Source organism: Nycticebus coucang, chromosome 11, assembly GCF_027406575.1.
Source record: "Nycticebus coucang isolate mNycCou1 chromosome 11, mNycCou1.pri, whole genome shotgun sequence".
Lineage (NCBI taxonomy): Eukaryota > Metazoa > Chordata > Mammalia > Primates > Lorisidae > Nycticebus > Nycticebus coucang.
The window spans coordinates 8,603,085-8,619,741 of NC_069790.1; the positions used below are offsets into that span (position 1 = coordinate 8,603,085).

Below are 16,657 nucleotides of genomic sequence, written 5' to 3' on the forward strand. Positions count from 1 at the left end.
AGGTTGTTTCCACTTAATGTTTATGATTCTACAAAATGGGTAAAATATTAATGCTGTTACCCGAGATGATCGATGAACTGTTGCTCTTTTTATTTTTTATGTTTTTAAAAAAATCCATAATAAAACATTTTTTAAATAATACCCACAGCATATTGTGGTGGTTTCACTGTTTATCCCAGCTATAAGTAGTCTCAATCTCACATAAAGACGATCTAATTTTAACAATAGAAGTAAATGTGATTCACCTTTTAAAATTTAACTGTTCATAGAGGTGTGGACTAATTCAGAGATCAGAAAATATTTTGTTGAACCACTTCATCTCTATATTTGTTCATAATTTCCAGGGGGTGGCTTATTATACCCAAGAAAACTCTCAACTGTAAAACCAGCCTGTGTCACTGTCTGGGAATTTTGTCATCAGATTGACTAACGTAGTCCTGAGGATTCTTTGTTGAGATCAGGACTTTTTTTTTTTGAGACAGAGTCTCATTCTGTCACACTGTTGTTGAGTGCCCTGGCATCACAGCTCACAGCAAACCTCCAATTCTTGGGCTCAGCATCAGCTGCAGCCTCCCAAGTAGCTGGGACTACAGGCACTCACCCCAATGCCTGCCTAGTTTTAGAGACAAGGTCTCACTGTTGCTCAGGCTGGTCTCGAACTCCCGAGCTTAGGTGATCACCTGCCTCGGCCTCCTAGACTGCTGGGATTACAGGCTTGAGCCACCACCTCTGGCAAGGACTCATTTTTGTGTGTTCTTTCTTCTTCCTGCAGATCCAATGGAGGAAATAGCAGAAAATTCTCCCCAGACAGCAGCCAATTCTGCTGCTGAGCTTTTGAAGCAGGGGGCAGGTGAGTAAACATGGCTTCATTTTCCATATCTTCAGGTTACTGGGGAGGAAAAGGATTCAGTGGCACAACTTCCCTTTGTACTTTCACCATGCAGGTTTCCTGTCCCGTGACTTTGCAGGACGTTTCCCTTATAGAAGATTCCACAGAGCTGGGTGGAGCACTACTTTTGGGAGGTGGACCAGGGCTGCCCAGGCTGGAAATACTGGTCTGACTTGAGCACAACCAAATTGAGTGGAATAAATGTCAAGTTCTGAAATTAGTTCAGGGGAAAATGTAGTGAGACAGGATGTGGGTGACCTGCCCTGCCAGCTGTCAATGTAAAAATGTTCCAGAGATGTGACTCAACAAGTCACTTGATGTGAGTCAACAGTTTGACCCACATGGAAACAGACACCACCCGAGAACCAGCTCTTCCAGAAACAGGTCACCTTTAAACATTTTTTTTACTAATAGATTTTGTGTTTTAGAGCAGTTATATATTCACTGAAAAACTGAGGGGAAGATACAGAAATAAACCCGCCCCACTATGAGAATCCTTCGGCAAAGTGGCTCATTTCTCACAACTGACAGGCATACCCTAAAACATCGTCGTCACCCAGCCTCCTTACTTTGCTCACGTTAGGGTTCGGCTTTGGTGTTGTACTTTCTGTGGTTTGGACAAATGCGTGATGACACGTATCCACATGACTGAATTGTGGCCAGTGGTTACGCTGCCCTACACGTTCTCTGTGCCCCATCTGTTCATTCCTCCTCCCCCAGTCCTAGGCAGCCAGTGATCTTCCTGTCTCCATACTGTTACCTTTTCCAGAATCCATGTAACTCCTTTCACTTAATAACATGCATGTAAGTTTCCTCCATGTCTTTTTACAACTTGATAGCTCATTTTCTTTTAGCCCTGAATAATGTTTCATTCTCTGGATGGATCACAGTGTGTTAATCCATTCATGGCAATTATGGATAAAACTGCTATGAATATCTATGTGCAGGTTTTTGTGTATGTTTTCTTTTCTTTTTTGAGACACAGTCTCACTGTGTCACCTGTGTAGAGTGCTCTGGTGTCATAGCTCACAGCAACCTCCAACTCCCTGGCTCAAGCAATCCTCTTGCCTCAGCCTTCTGAGTGGCTGGGACTGTAGGCGCCCACCACGATGCCTGGCTAGTTTTGTTTTTATTTTTAGCAATTTTTAGCAGAGGGTCTTGCTTTTTCTCAGGCTCTTTCTCATTGCTCGAGCTCCTAAGCTCAAGCAAATCCCAGAGTGTTAGGAGTTCAAAGGAACCTCCTCACTCAGCCTCCAGAATGCTAGATTTACAGGGATGAGCCTACGACTAAGTAATTTGCCAGAGATAAAAGCCTGAGTGGAGAACTTGACCTCGAACTGGTAATCACAGCTGCAATTTCACTTTGGTGCTCAGAATTTTAGTACACTTGCTATTTGGGGCATGTTCTTATCACCTGTGTTTTTGCCACAGATAACTTATCCTTTAAGGAAAGTCTAAAACAAGGTCAACACTATACATTCTGTTCAAAAACTCTCTGGCTTAATCTAACAGGCATACATTGTATAACTTCACAGAGCAAAACCATACAGGAGAATAATGCAAAGTGCACAGGAAATAAGAAAATACATACATACTTCATAGACAAATAGAACAGAATACAGAAATGGATCCATATAAATACAACTAACTGATCTTTGACAAAGGAGCAAAGCCAATACAATGGAGAAAGGACAGTTTTTCAAAAAAAATGGTGCAAGAATACTAGACATCAGTATGCAAAAAATGAATCTGCAACATAGGAGAACATCAAGACAGACTTGGGTTTGGTGATGACTTCTGAGATATCCTAATCAAAAGCACAATCCATGAAAGAAAATAAAACAGGCTAGATTTTGTTAAAATTAAAAATTTCTGTTCTATAAGAGAATAAAAAGATAAACCACAGAAGAAAATATTTCCAAAACATATCAAAGAACTATTATCTAAAATGCATTTTAAAAACTCTTAAAAGTCAGTAAGAAAACAAAAATCTCACTTAAAAAATTGGCCAAATCTTTGGCAGATATCTCACCAAAGAAAATGTACAGGTGGTAAATATATAAATATAAACCTTTGAAAAGATGCTCCACAGTCATCAGAGAAATGCAAATTAACACCACAGGGAGGTGCCAAATTCTGGTGAAGAAGTGGAATAACATTGTTCCTGGGGGGGAAGCAAAATGGTACAGCTGCTTTGGAAGATAGTCAGTTCCTTATAAATAAACACATTCTTACCATACAATCCAGCAGTGTACTCCTTGGTCTCTACCCAAAGGAATTGAAAGCATCTCCACACAGGTGTGGTGGCTCACACCTGCAGTCCTTATGCTTGAGCTCAGGAGGTCGAGACCAGGCTGAGCAAGACCAAGACCCCCTCTCTACTAAAAATAGAGAAACTAGCCAGGCTTTGTGGCAGGTCTCCATAGTCCCACTACTCGGAAGGCTAAGGCAGGAAGAGGATTGCTCAAACCCAGGAGTTTGAGGTTGTGGTGAGCTCTGCCGCCATGGTACTCTACCCAGAGCAACACAGTGAGATGAGACTTAAAAAAATAAAGAAAGAAAGAAAGAAGTCACTTAGGTGTAGAGACCTGAGTTTTGTATTTGGTCACCTGCACAGTGGCTGCAAAGACCAAATGGATAGAACATTGAAAAATGCCTTCGGAGCTATTTTTGTGGCCTAAGAGGAGTCCCCTTACCAGCCTCACCCTTTCCCCTGTAAGGTTTCTATCCCGCCTTTTACCTTGGCCAGAACCCAGGGTGGCTAAGTGAGACACTGGGACGCCATGCCAGAGACGAGCTCACAGCTCCCAAGTTTGCTTAAGGTGGAGCTCACGGTGGGTTATAGCATCCTTCTCTTAAAGTGACAGTGTGGCCCCATGTCCCCAGTCTCAGCGTGGTGTCCAGGGAGGATGTGGGGCTTTCCTGCAGACTTCTGCAGTGAGCAGCTCACCTGCCCTCTTGACCTGGGAAGTGGGGCTGCAATATCAGATACACTCTGATCATTTTGTTTTAAATAACCTTTTAAAATGAATTTGAGAATTTTAAAACATGGAATCATTGGCTTTTATATTGCAACTAGTGTATCAGCAACACTCAAGAATAACTTTGAAAAATGACCATGATGACACTCAGAGCACACTTGCTCCTGTGTCGCTCGTTGGCTCATCCCCCACAGGGTCTCTGCAGGTGGGCCTGTGACCCGAGGTCGCAGCTCTGGCTCCTGAATGGCAGAGCCAGGCCCAGTATCCAGTGCCCATGTCTGGGTGTGACACAGCCCACCACTGCCACCACTTGTCAGGGCCCGGGACAGACCAGGTCTCAGGCCCTGCTTATCTAGGTTCCCTACATAGCCCGCTAAGCTACCTTGCTCAGGAACAGTTTCTCTTAGGTGCCTGAGGGCTATCTACTATTAGCTGACGAGAGAGAGAGAGAGAGAGAGAAAGAGAGAGATAGACTTAGAGAGAGCAAAGCAGTCTTCTTAGAATAGATAGATCTTAGACTTTAGCAGAGCTTGGTAATCATCAGCAGAGAGACGCCGTGCTGGTGTTCTGCAGGCAGGAGAGGAGACAGAGTCAGAGTAAGCGGCTCTGTGATAGAATGCGCATGCTCCCGACTGCCTGCTCCTCCAGCCTAATATAAGGCTGATCCCGTGCCGCTCAACACCACAGGTGTAGCGGCTGCCAATTCCCCAATGTTCTCATCTTGCGAGCTCTCATGCTTGTTAGGAGAGCTAAATCCCTCTCCATGCCCTTTTGACCAAGGTGTTTCATTATTGAGCTATACAGGTATTCCCTATAACTCTCACTCCTAGCCATAGGCTATACGGGCTGCTGCATGGGTGTGTCCATCTTCTCTTAGGCAGCAGCCCTGCCCACTCACGCCAACCACGTGGTTGGTAGCAGGGCACACACAGTCTGTGCGCTCTGCTCTTCAGGCCGTGTGTCCCCTGATCGCTGGCAAAGTTTCAGATTTCTGTTTCCTTTGGATCCCACCAAAGGGAAACAGAAAGTTGGAAAGTTGATTAAAACTTTCTCTTCTATTCTGGCTTATCATTTTAAAGTACACTTTTCCATCTTTATCAATCATATATTTAGTATGTCATAACCCTGAATGTTTTTATTTAATTGTGGGTCTTCTTAAAGATAGGACTTCACTTAGAACCTGGAGGTCTTATTTAATCATCCTAAATTGGGCATTTATATATGTGGCTTAAATTATGACTGCCTTTTTGAGCTTCTTTCCTTTAAATTTTCTCTTTTTTTCTTAATAAATTAGTATAATACTACTAGAAGAGGTGGCATTTTGTTCTTTTTCTTAGCAGCAATTATCCTAATGAAGCCTGATGATCTCCTCCCCTGGGAAATTTAAAAAGCCGTCCTCTGATTGTTAGCTCTGATGTAAAGTTATAAAACAGAAATCTGGTAGGCTTTGTTTTGTTTAAAAAGGAAAAAAGCTTTGGTGAGGCAGGGAGATCCCGTGCAGTCCTGTTAGCTCTGGCCGTTGGGTCTGCCCACGGTGCTGCCTCTGGGAGGCTGGATCTGGATGGAGTCCAGGAGGGGCTGACATGCCTGTCCCAAGGGCATGGAGAGACTCTTTGGGGGCAGACCAGGGAGGTAAGAAGGGATCTTCCACCCAGTTAGGAACTGTGCCACTCGGTGGCTGAAGGTGTTGCAGCTGTGTTCAAAGAGGTTGTAGGCCTGACCTGGGAATAGAGGCTGGAGGATTTCTTCTGTGACTTCTGTGCTCCCCACATTGACCACAGAGTCTGGAGGCAATGTCCCAAGCAATGTCCCTCCCTGAGAAAGCGACACTGAGCTGACATCTGAAGGATGAAAAGGCATAGCCAGGAGAAGGATCAGGACATCATGCTGAGGTCAGAGTGCACGTTTGAGTGTCCAAAGTTTATTCAAGGAATGAGAAGAAAGAAAGTTTCTTTTTTCTAAAAGACCCTGAGAGCTGTGAAATTCTGCCCAACACCATATTCCAAAGCAAGGAATTGGGATGGCAGATTTGACACCAGAGGACTTAGGTCATCACAGTGACCACCCCTCAGCTGGTGCCTTTTCCACCCGGAAGATCGGTGATGGTTGTTTAGAAACAGTGCTAAACGACTATTATAGCAAGATGGTGGAAGTATTCCAATCTCCGACCACCTCAATCAAATTGAGTGGTTTTCATTCTCCTACGTAGAATTTCATTTGTCCTAATTCACTTAGACTCTTGGACAAGCAATGGTGCTTTTATTTATTTATTTATTTATTTTTATTGTTAAATCATAGCTGTGTACATTTGTGCAATCAAGGGGTACAATGTGCTGGTTTCATATACAATCTGAAATATTCTCATCAAACTGTTCAACGTAGCCTTCGTGGCATTTTCTTAGTTATTGTAATGGTGCTTTTAAAAAGTAATTGTGTCCAGTTTCCTCCTTGTAAAGATTGAAGAAGCTGAGGCTCAGAAATCTTAGCAGAGTCAGACAGCTCACAGAGATGGGAGTAAACTTTTAATTCTGTTCAGTTTAATCCCTTTCCATTTGATACTAAGGCTATTATGACTTTGTTCCGATCTCTAAAACAATTTCTGTTTAGGCTTTTAGCTTCCAATCTTATTGTTTTTTGTTGAAGCAGAGGAATGTAGTATAATCCTAAAAAGAAAGCTTTTTTTTTTTTTTTCAACCAGATTTCTGATATATTTCCCAGAAATGTTGTGGTTGTGTTTTTTAACTTAGCATACGGTAGGTACAATTTCTTTATAAAGTCACCTGTGTTTTTTAAGTTTAAAGAAGGGCAATACGGGAGGCGGGAGGGGAAAATGAATTACGCATAGACCTGCTAGCCTTCCGCAACCCTGACTATTGGGAAGAGTGATGACAGGCACAATAATCTCCTATCCAAAGACCCCTCTTAATAGCGGCCAGATTCCTTCATGTGCTACCTCCAGCCTTGTACTCGGGATTGTGCTGCAGGTACAATGTTTCCTATTTCTTTTCTCTCTGAGCATGATACGTTTACCCCTAGTTTTCACAAACATAATCTTGGTCTCGTTTTTAATGACTAGTTCATGATTTGTCCTGTTCTTCAACTCTTTATGCTTGTTCCTTTATTGTTTTTCTTCTTTTTCAATACTACAAACAATGCTTAGAGGATGGTCTTTCTGCATTATTTGTTTCTTTTTCCTGAATTCTAGATTGTTGCTTTCAGACCACTTCTCACATGTCATGCTTCTGGGCTAGAACATGTAGACCAAGACCTTTCTGCTTTGTCATAAAGTCCCTTTCCCAGAGTAGCCTCGTAATGTACAGAGCTCTGTACTGTGAGTCTGAAGAGCACCCTCCTTGTTAATGCCTCACTGGACACCAGCGCTCTGAATCCTCACCCCTGGCCCAAAGCACTTGCCGACAGCCAGAGTGTTGACCTGCAGGCCCAGGCTCACCTGGTTTCTGCAGGAGGGAGTTGGGCTTTGGGGCATTTGGTGTTGTCCTCCATACAACTGCCACCAAACGCAGGGGCAGCATTTGTTTCCGTGCTGTGAGTAATACCAGCAGAGGGTGGGGAACATCTCTCCTGCATTTGGGGAGAGATGTTCCCCAAACACTAAACTCCTACCAGACCCTGGCCAGCAGGACCACTTTTCATCAGATACCCTTTCCTGGTGCTTCCATGTGAACCCACCCAGGTTGTGCCAAGTTTGTGGAATTTTCATAATAGTTAGATCAAGAGTCCCCTTTGCCCTCTTTTGTAATGGCACGATCAGCCTGACGGTGATGCTAATGAAATCAAAGGCAGAGTACTCATTCACCTAAAATCTGTTTGAAATTTTCCAGGCTCCCTTTTAGCTCCTCTTCATCTTCACACATGCCTTTTATTTTCTAGTTAGAATCACAACAGAGAGTTTTATTTTCTGTCCTCCCAGTTGACCGCTAACAGCATTTTTCCATGTTGCTGTGCGATTTCGTGATTACCCCTTGCTGGTTGCTTGGTATTCCATCGAGGGCACTGATTTAACCTTTGTCTTGTTTTTGGATGTAATCTGTTTCCGATTTCCCCCACTATAATGAGCATGTGACATGAATATCTTCCCCTGTAGGCTCGCTATCCTATGTGGTTATGGAATATTTCCTTTTCACATCTCAGAAGTAGTACCTCTAGGTTACCGCTACGCGTTTTTCATCTGTCTGATATATATTATCAAGCTCTCATCTAAGGCGGCTGGCTGATATCCTCAAAACACCTCAACATTTAAACATTAAATATGAATTATGGCCTTTTCTGTGGCAAAAAGAGATGGCTGAGCTGCTCACAAGCGGCCTTGCGCTCTGATACTCAGGGACTTCTAGCCCAGCTGCCCATCTGTGGGCCTGTGTGTCAGCACACCTGCCAAGGCGTCTGCTACAGCCCTGTGAGAATATCTGCCCGCACATCTGCCAGCAGGCATGGCCCTTGCTCATTCGGAAAAGCTGGAATCAATGGCAGAAAGAAGGCAGAGTGCTCCTTAGGGTCTTCCCACCTGGAGAAAGCGCTGCCAAAGGGACAGGACACCAGGCGGCCGCGCTCATTTGGGTACTTGGCTTTGTTGGTGTGGATGAACTATTTTTAACTAGAGGCTTTTAAACCTGGAATTAAGATGCCCACATGCTCACACAGACAGACTTGATTCCAGCAGAGAGGGAGCAAGTGAGAGCAGTCCTGTTCCCCAGGAGGAAACCGTCTTGGTCTCCAGTCAGGGAGGCCATGGTTTCCCTCTGTGAGTGAGCTCAGACTGAGTGTGAACGCCTCACAAGTGCGCACGCCGACTTCGCCCATGGCCCCAAGGTCCACGTGCACTTTGGCTTGCGTGGCAGGGATTTAGGCTAACAGAGAGAGCAGGATTTTTACAAAGCCCATTGTTTCCTTCCCTTAAGAAGAAGTGGCCTGGGAGAACACCCTGAGCCCCTCCTTGCCACCTTGGGGAGCCAGGGTACAGGTGAGGCCAGGCTGCGCTGGGCAAGGCCTCTTCCCGCAGTCCTTTCTGGTGCTTGCCCCTTTCAGAACCCCTGCATGCTGGCTATGCGAGATCCTGGAACTCAGGCTTTTCTGATAGAAGTTTCTCAGGGGGCCTCTGGGACGTCCTATTGATAAAACTAGTTGGGCTCCGGCTTCTGTGCTAATGTGACTGTCATTCAGACCCACACTGAGGCCACAAAGGTGCCTCAGACCCCCTCCCCAATGCCAAGGTTAAATAAATACTGCCAGGGGGCAAATGGAACCCTTCCTCTGGTGGGTGGCCGGCAAAGCCATGTTGGGGGAGGTCCGCTTTGCTGTCTGATGCGTCACACCTTGATGTGGGAGCAAGCTCATCCTTGGGGCACTTACTCTCCACATTTTCCCAGTTAGGGGCAAAGCCATCTGCCTTCAGGTGCGCGTGGTGCAGTCACACCTGACACACATCCCCATTGGTGTCTTCCAGCCTGCAACGTGTGGTACCTGAATTCCGTGGAGATGGAGTCCCTCACTGGCCACCAGGCGGTCCAGAAGGCCCTGAGCATCACCCTGGTCCAGGAGCCACCCCCCATGTCCACGGTCGTGCACTTCAAGGTTTCAGCCCAGGGGATCACCCTGACAGACAATCAGAGGAAGTGAGTGTCCAGAGGGCAGCAGGGGTCTGTCCAGCCAGGGCACACTACTGGTCACAGCGGGGGCAGGAAGGGTGCCCGTACCCTCCTGCCCTCCTCCTGTATGAGTCCTTCTCAGCCCTTGAGGTCATTAGGCATCCAGCATCTGTCTAGGCTTTTTTTCTGCCCAATAAATAGGTTCCAGGAACCACATATAAACTATGAGTATTTATCCTGAAACCTTTTTTTTTTTAAAGAAATAAGTAGAAAATTTTTTTAAAGATATTTGGTGCTTTGAATATGACATACATATATTACTTGCAAATGTAAAATTCTTTTAAGTCACTTATTTAAAAACACTGAGACTGATCCTAATTCAGTGACCTTTTTTTATTTAACATATTATTTTTTTAACTGAGGGCCCTCTATTTCAGGCAAGAGTATGACTTTAACATAGATTATTTCTTTTGGCCAGTTTGGATTGGCTTTCGTCATATATGGTGCTGACTTGGTTAATGCTGGAGCAAGTGTTCCCAGGCAGGCATGAAAGACACCCCCAGCCTGAACTTAGAGCAGCGACCACAGGCTTGTCCCCCCCACCCCCCTCCAGAATCAAAGGCATGTCAGATGCTGTTACCATGTGTTTGTTAGGGAAACAGCCTGGTGGTTAAGGAGGTGAGTCGTTATCAACCCTGGAGAGAGTGGGCAATGACAGGAGCCTTCTCCGGCACACGGGCCATCAGGGCTCCTCCAGACCACCTCAGAGACTCAGTCTCTGCCCACAACGACATGCCCCCACCACCCCCTGTGGTGCCTGCTGCAGATGTGTGTATCCCTTGGTGGGGATGTTTTCTTCATCTACTCAAACCACCTGGGAGGATGAAGGCAGAATCTTCCTTTCTGTTGCTTCAGGTTGAAGCAAGTTTGGGCAAATTTTGCTCTTAACCCATCATCTGCTAAGAAAAGGAACATGGGGAAGGTCATGGGTTTAGCTGGTCACATCTGAGTTTAGTGCCTTACCCCCAACACTGACCAGTAGGGTGACCCTGGACAAGGTCCTTAATGCCATGATGCTCAGTTTCTTCGTTTTTCAAACTTGCACCAAAATAAACGACTTTAAGATATAGTGACTTAAATGAGTACAGAACTCAGTAAGTGCCCTGTGTGGCTTAGCTGGACACTGGACCCCAGGGTCAGGGGTATTGCTTAGCCACACAGGGGACTCAGAGTCAGGGTCAGGGTATGGTTAGGCTCCCCAGTGTACTCAGGGTCAGAGCTGTTGCTCAGCCACACAGAGGATTCAGGGTCAGGGTCAAGTTCAGGGATGTGGCTTGGCCACAGGGTCAGGGTCAGGGGTATGGCAAGGCTGCACAGGGAACTCAAGGTCAGGGGTATGGCTTCACCACTCAGTGAACTCAGGCTTGGTGTATGGCAAAGCCACACAGTAGACTCTGGGTCAGGGTCAGAATCGGGGTCAAAGGTGTGGCTCAGCTACACAGTGGGTCGAGGCTGTGGCACTCGGGATCAGGGTCAGGGTCAGGGATATGTCTTGGCCACAGAATGGACTCAGGGTCAGGGTATAGCTCATCCTCACAGTGGACTCAGGGTCAGGAGTGTTGCTCAGTGGCACAGTGGACTCGGGGTCGGGGTCAGCCTCCTTGAAGAGCCTCATAGTGCTGACCCTTCTCTCCTCCATACTGCCCTTCAGGTCTATTACTTTTCACATGATTTTTTTTTAATGTACCCTTGTCAAGAGTATGTTTCTTTTTATATGTATCTCTCTCTCCTTAGTTTCCCTCTTTCTTATAAACCCTGCAGACAGATAATGTTCACATCAGGCCAGATATCTCATATTGCAAGAGACAGAATTTGAGTTCAGACTGGCTTACTTTAGACAAAGGGTGTGTGTTCTCTCCAATAACCAGCCTTAAAAGGCAGCTACTAGAGGTGGTGGGGGGAATTGGTGGCTGCAGGGTCACCCAAACTAAAGCACGTCTTGGTTCTGCTTCTGGTGCCTGTCTTCTGGCTTCTTCCTCATCCTCCAAATGGTTTTCTCCTGCACACATTTGCCAGCACCCGAGGCACAGTTTCACAGCTCTCCCCGAGAAGGAGGAGAGAGCTGCCCCCACCACAGCTAGACTGTCCCAACCTGGACATGGAGTACAAAGTGTTCTGATGGGCATCCTTAGGGTACCCCTGGACCAGGCGGCCAGCACTGTCACAGGATGCTACAAGGGCTGGGCAGGTGAGCCTGAGTGGAGGACTCCCTGGGCATGGTATCAGTGACCGTGGGGAGCCCTCCCAGGCATGTAATATGCACAGGCCTTTAGAGTTCGCTCAGTGCTCTCACTGTATCTGCCCTTGCTGTGCAAGTGTGGGCCTTTCTGGACTGTTGTCACGGTCACCTTTTCACAGGTGAGAAAACAAGGTTCAGGGTGGTTAGTGGTTGGTTTCCTCACCATGCTGCAGCCCACACGTCCAGCAGGTCCATCTCACGCCCCAGCTCCTCCAGTTTGCTAGGGCTCCTGACGCACTTCCCACCTTGCACACGGCTGACAGTGTCACCCTGCGAGGTGCTTCTGTTCCTGTTTCCAGACCCATTCTGCCCAACTTCAAGTTGCCTGTCAACTTGTAATGGGCACACACGTTGTCCTTCTCTGCTCCACAAATCTTCATGTGTGGGGGAGCCTGCACGATGCATCCCCTATAACCCCAAACCCCAGCAACAGGACCCATCCTCTCTCTCTCCCATGTCCCAACAGGCTGTTCTTCCGGAGGCATTACCCTGTGAACAGTGTGATTTTTTGTGCCTTGGATCCACAAGACAGGAAGTAAGAAATTTGCATTTTTATTTAGTAAGGCATACACTTCATTTTACCCTTTAATTTTAAAAATAAACTTCATGTTTTTCCTTTCTCTTTCTTTTGCTAGGTGGATCAAAGATGGGCCTCCCTCAAAGTAAGTTGCTAGGATTTCTTTATGTTCCCTGGTTACATGCATAGTCCAAAGTTGAATTCTTTTCCAGATTCCCACAGAAAGTGACATACAAGAAAATGATTAAGATGTTAGTTACTTTTTTAAAAAGAGAGGAAAAAGGAAAAGCATTCTCATTACATAATGTAGCAAGGGCCTGGATGATGTTAACTTTTCTGATAACTGTTGGCCAGATGTGCAGTATTGACATACATCACTGTGTTGTAGATGCAGTGAGAAGAGGGAGGGGCTAGGGCATGGCTGAAGCGGGTGTCCAGAATTGACCACAAGTGAGGGAGGACGGTTTTCATCACCCCTTTGCTCTACAGCAGGCCAGGCATTTGCTAGAGACCACTCGTTACAAGGGCACCTTTCCCTGGTTCTCCATGTGCCCATGGTCATTTCCAGCTCAGCCCTGCCCTTGGCAGGCAGAGGGACTTCATCTCAGCCTCCCGCTCAAAGGCGTAACTGGCTGCTTTCCCACAGGTTCATTTCCTCTGCATCGTCTAGGCGTGGTAGCCGCCTAGATGTAGGAAGCATCTGTGGAGGTGGTCACACCTCTAGAGCTGGGGCTCATGGGCAGGTCCCTCTCCTCCCCTAGCCTCAGGGTCCCCATCTGCACAGCAGGAGTCAGATCTTTTACCTGCAGGTCTTTGAAGTCTGGACAGGTGGCCGGCTTAGCACAAGGTAGATATTTGATATGTGGCATTTAAAATTCCTCCTGGCAGTGCACTGGTAGCCAGAGGAAGTGGACATTCATTGCTTTGTGGGACACGGACCACTCTAACCTTGACTTTGCTTTTGCAGAGTCTTTGGATTCGTGGCCCGGAAGCAGGGCAGCACCACAGACAATGTGTGCCACCTGTTTGCTGAGCATGACCCCGAGCAGCCTGCCAGTGCCATTGTCAACTTTGTGTCAAAGGTCATGATCGGCTCCCCAAAGAAGATTTGAAAGCCCCGCTCACAGCCGGGACCTGCCGATGCCTCTGAGGCCCTGGAGACAGCAGTGGGGGGAGAGCAGACCCCTACTTTGTTCCAAACTGATAATCCTGACATTCCAGGCCTGGGAGGGGAATGAGGACCTTCCTGCTCTACAGAAATAAGATCAAACAACCTCACCGTGGATTTGCCTTTCCTGAAAGTGACTTCTGCTCCAGCAATACCTCTGCAGACAAATGCTTTTTGGGTAGGAGAAGCTGGGCATGGGTGTGCCCATCCAGGGTCCACGTGGGAAGGGGGCAGGCAAGGGAACAGCACAGAGCACATGGCGGTCCCCACATTCCTGGCACGACAGCATTTTGGGCGATGAAGAGTGCCTACCCCTCAAGGCAGAGTGCCGAGTGACCACTGGAACTTCCCCCATCTGCCCGTGCACTCCTGTCCAGCAGACGCCCAAGACAATTGGCCTCTCTCACCTTGGTCTTCCTGAGATGGAGATACTAATGAAGCTGAGAAGGGGGTACATGTCTGACAAAGGTTTGTGCAGGTCCAGCCCTTCTGGAACACAGCAGTTCTCAAAGGAGGCGCCATGGGGACGAGGGTGGTGGAAGCCACTGGCATCGTGGGAAAAGCATCCCATTTCAGAGACCCCACCTGGCGTGCCTTGACCACCCCACTCCTCCTACTCAATGAGTGGCCAACTGGGCCAGAGAGAGCTCATGAGGACTTCAAGAGGAAAATGAGAAGGAATTAAAGATATCATTTCTAGATAATTTATATTTTACTTATGCCGAATTATTTATGGTAACAGTTTGCCATTGCTATACTGTTCCAGTGTCAAATGCTGCAGCCTGCCAAGCTGTGATCTTAGGAGGCTCGTCCGTGTGTTGGACACACCACAGGCTTGTGGCTGCAGAAGGCGTCCTGGCTGTGGAGGTGATGTTGTTGAGTCCCCTGCTGCAAAGCCACCCATGGGGGCTATGCCTCAAGCAGCCTGCCCCTACACTGCGCCCACTGTCTGGTGTTCATTCCCTGGTTGCAGATGGCTTCCCTGACGATGGGAATGTCCAAGAGGCAAGGGAAACGCCTGGGTTCATGCCCATAGCCCCTGCCTCGGCTTGTTACGGGCCATCTGCTGGCCCCACAGAGCACATGCTAAAGCACTGCCAGCCCGTGCCAGCTCCCACCTCGCTGCTCCTTGACACCACTGGCTCTCCGGTGGGGGCATCCAGGCGGGATGATGTTAGCCGAAGGCAGGGCAAGGAGGCAGAGGAGGAATCCTGACACTGACGCACTATTTTTTTGAGTGCCACTGTTCTGCCACTGTTTTAGCCACCAAACTGAGTGTTATTTTATGTTTATGTGAACATTCCAATGGCATGGTTTTCCACCTGAATCTGTCTGTGGTCAGAGGTTGGGGAGAGTGCAGTGACCCTAGAACTTCCCAGTGAGAGGTGAGGCTGGGCCGTGTCAGGATAGAGCCTGGACCTCCTTCCTTACAGACCCAGGAGCTCTAAGAGGACTCTCTGCCTCTCCCAAGTGTGCCACCCTGAGGTTCCCACTCGCCTCTGCTTTCAAAAGTCGAGTCTCAGCTGCTTCAGCCACCTCCGTATTGCAGGCTACAGTCACCACCCTGAACTGTGGAAACGTGCTTTGTGAACTTTCTGTTTTAAGGTAACAAGCAGAACTGGGCCTCGCGAAATCACAGTGGCATGTGTGTGTGTGAGTGAAGGCAGGTGGATCATTGTGTGTGTGTGTGTACGTGTGTATGTCTGAGGGGAAAGGCAGGTGAACCATTTTGTGTGTGTGTGTGTCTGTGAAGTCAGGTGGTTTGCTTGTGTGTGTGTCAGAGTGTGAAGGCAGGTGGACCATTCCACTGTTTAGCTCCTATTGATGCACCAGACGTAAGTGCCTCATTTCCGTGCCAAATGTTTGCCTTGGTCTTTGCCGACCTCCTTCCCTGCCGCGCACTGGCTGACACCGAGAATGTGCTGGCATTCCATAGAAGCCCTGGCGTCTTTAGCAGAGGCTGCCAGCATTTCAGTTTTTCATCCACTGCAGGAAAACAGCTGAGGGGAGCAGAGGTCTGTGCTTCCCCAAGAAGTGCCTCATCCCAAGATAGTTGGGCCCAGAGGGTGCAGGCCGGGTCTCTTACCCTTCTGAAGAAGGGTGGGAGGGCTTGAAAGATCACGCGCAGTATCAAGAAGCATAACCTGCCCAGTGAATCGCAGAGACTTCAGACGCCCCACGGCCCACGGTGGTCTTGTGAGCATTCAAGAAGCCACAAAAACTTCCTTTGGAACTGACTGATCAGGTGTGATTTTTACTCAAGGTGAAAGTGGTCAAGGGCATCGGGGAATTTGTCCTGAGCAGATAGCCCCCTCTGAGGAACCAAAGGAAGCAAATGTCCATGGTTCTGAAGAACCGATATGAGAGGTTTCTTTCTTCCTTGTATGTTACGTGTGCATTAAACAGAACAAGGCAAGTCTGTGTCATCACAGACAGTATGCAGGCTCAGAACCTAGCGAGCCCCCACAGCCGGTGCTGGCTCAGGAACAGGTGGGAGAAGGAATGTTTCCCAGGCGTTGCCTTGGGGCTCCATGGGGGCAGCCACAGGCTGTCCGTGGGGTACCTGCAGCAAGTTCACAGCAACTGTGCCCAACATATAGTATAGCCAGGGTCCACTAACCTGTTCAGTCAGCGTATTGTTGTATTCCTCCAGTGTTAAGCTATAACCACTTTCAAAGTCACACTGCATTTATCCTTGTAATGTCTTCTTATTTGCCTTACTTGCTAGTGCATATTTTTACTTTTCTGATATTGTAAAAAAATATATCCAGTATGTAAATGAATGTTCTATAAATCCTTTGTATAGTCATTTTCTCCGCTCTTTAAATATCATCTCTATTCAGAGTATAATAAAATGATGAACTTGGTAAGCCATTTGTGTGCCCTGAAGTGGGGGGGGGGTGTGTGTGCACATGTGTTTACATTTGCATGCACAGGTCGGCTTGTACGTGCTATGTGTGCACATGTATGTGCATCTTTGCGCACGTGTGTCTGTGTCTCTGCATGCATGTGTGTGCACGAGTGTGCATGTACTCATGTGTACATGTGTCTGTGTGCATCCGTGTGTGCTCGCACAGGAATATATGCCTGTGTGTTTATGGATCAGTGCATCCCGTTGTAAATTCACATGTTTTGCTTTCAGGAATGTATAAGGTTTCTGCCCAGAAGCCTTTTAAAAGTTACTCTCAAAGATTTTA

General features: G+C 47.3%; 1 protein-coding gene across 5 annotated transcripts in view; it reads left to right on the plus strand.

The window, feature by feature from the left end:
• The window catches only part of TNS3 (tensin 3), a 296,848-nt gene extending 280,518 nt beyond the window's left edge, over positions 1-16,330 (plus strand). For all 5 annotated transcript variants that reach the window (XM_053608816.1, XM_053608817.1, XM_053608818.1 and 2 more), the window contains 5 exons: positions 773-850; positions 9,335-9,503; positions 12,242-12,310; positions 12,411-12,437; positions 13,260-16,330. In XM_053608816.1, the coding sequence (XP_053464791.1) occupies positions 773-850; positions 9,335-9,503; positions 12,242-12,310; positions 12,411-12,437; positions 13,260-13,404 (488 nt within the window). In that variant the 3' untranslated portion in view covers positions 13,405-16,330. The remainder of the gene's footprint in view (positions 1-772; positions 851-9,334; positions 9,504-12,241; positions 12,311-12,410; positions 12,438-13,259) is intronic.
• The last annotated feature ends 327 nt before the right edge of the window (positions 16,331-16,657 follow it).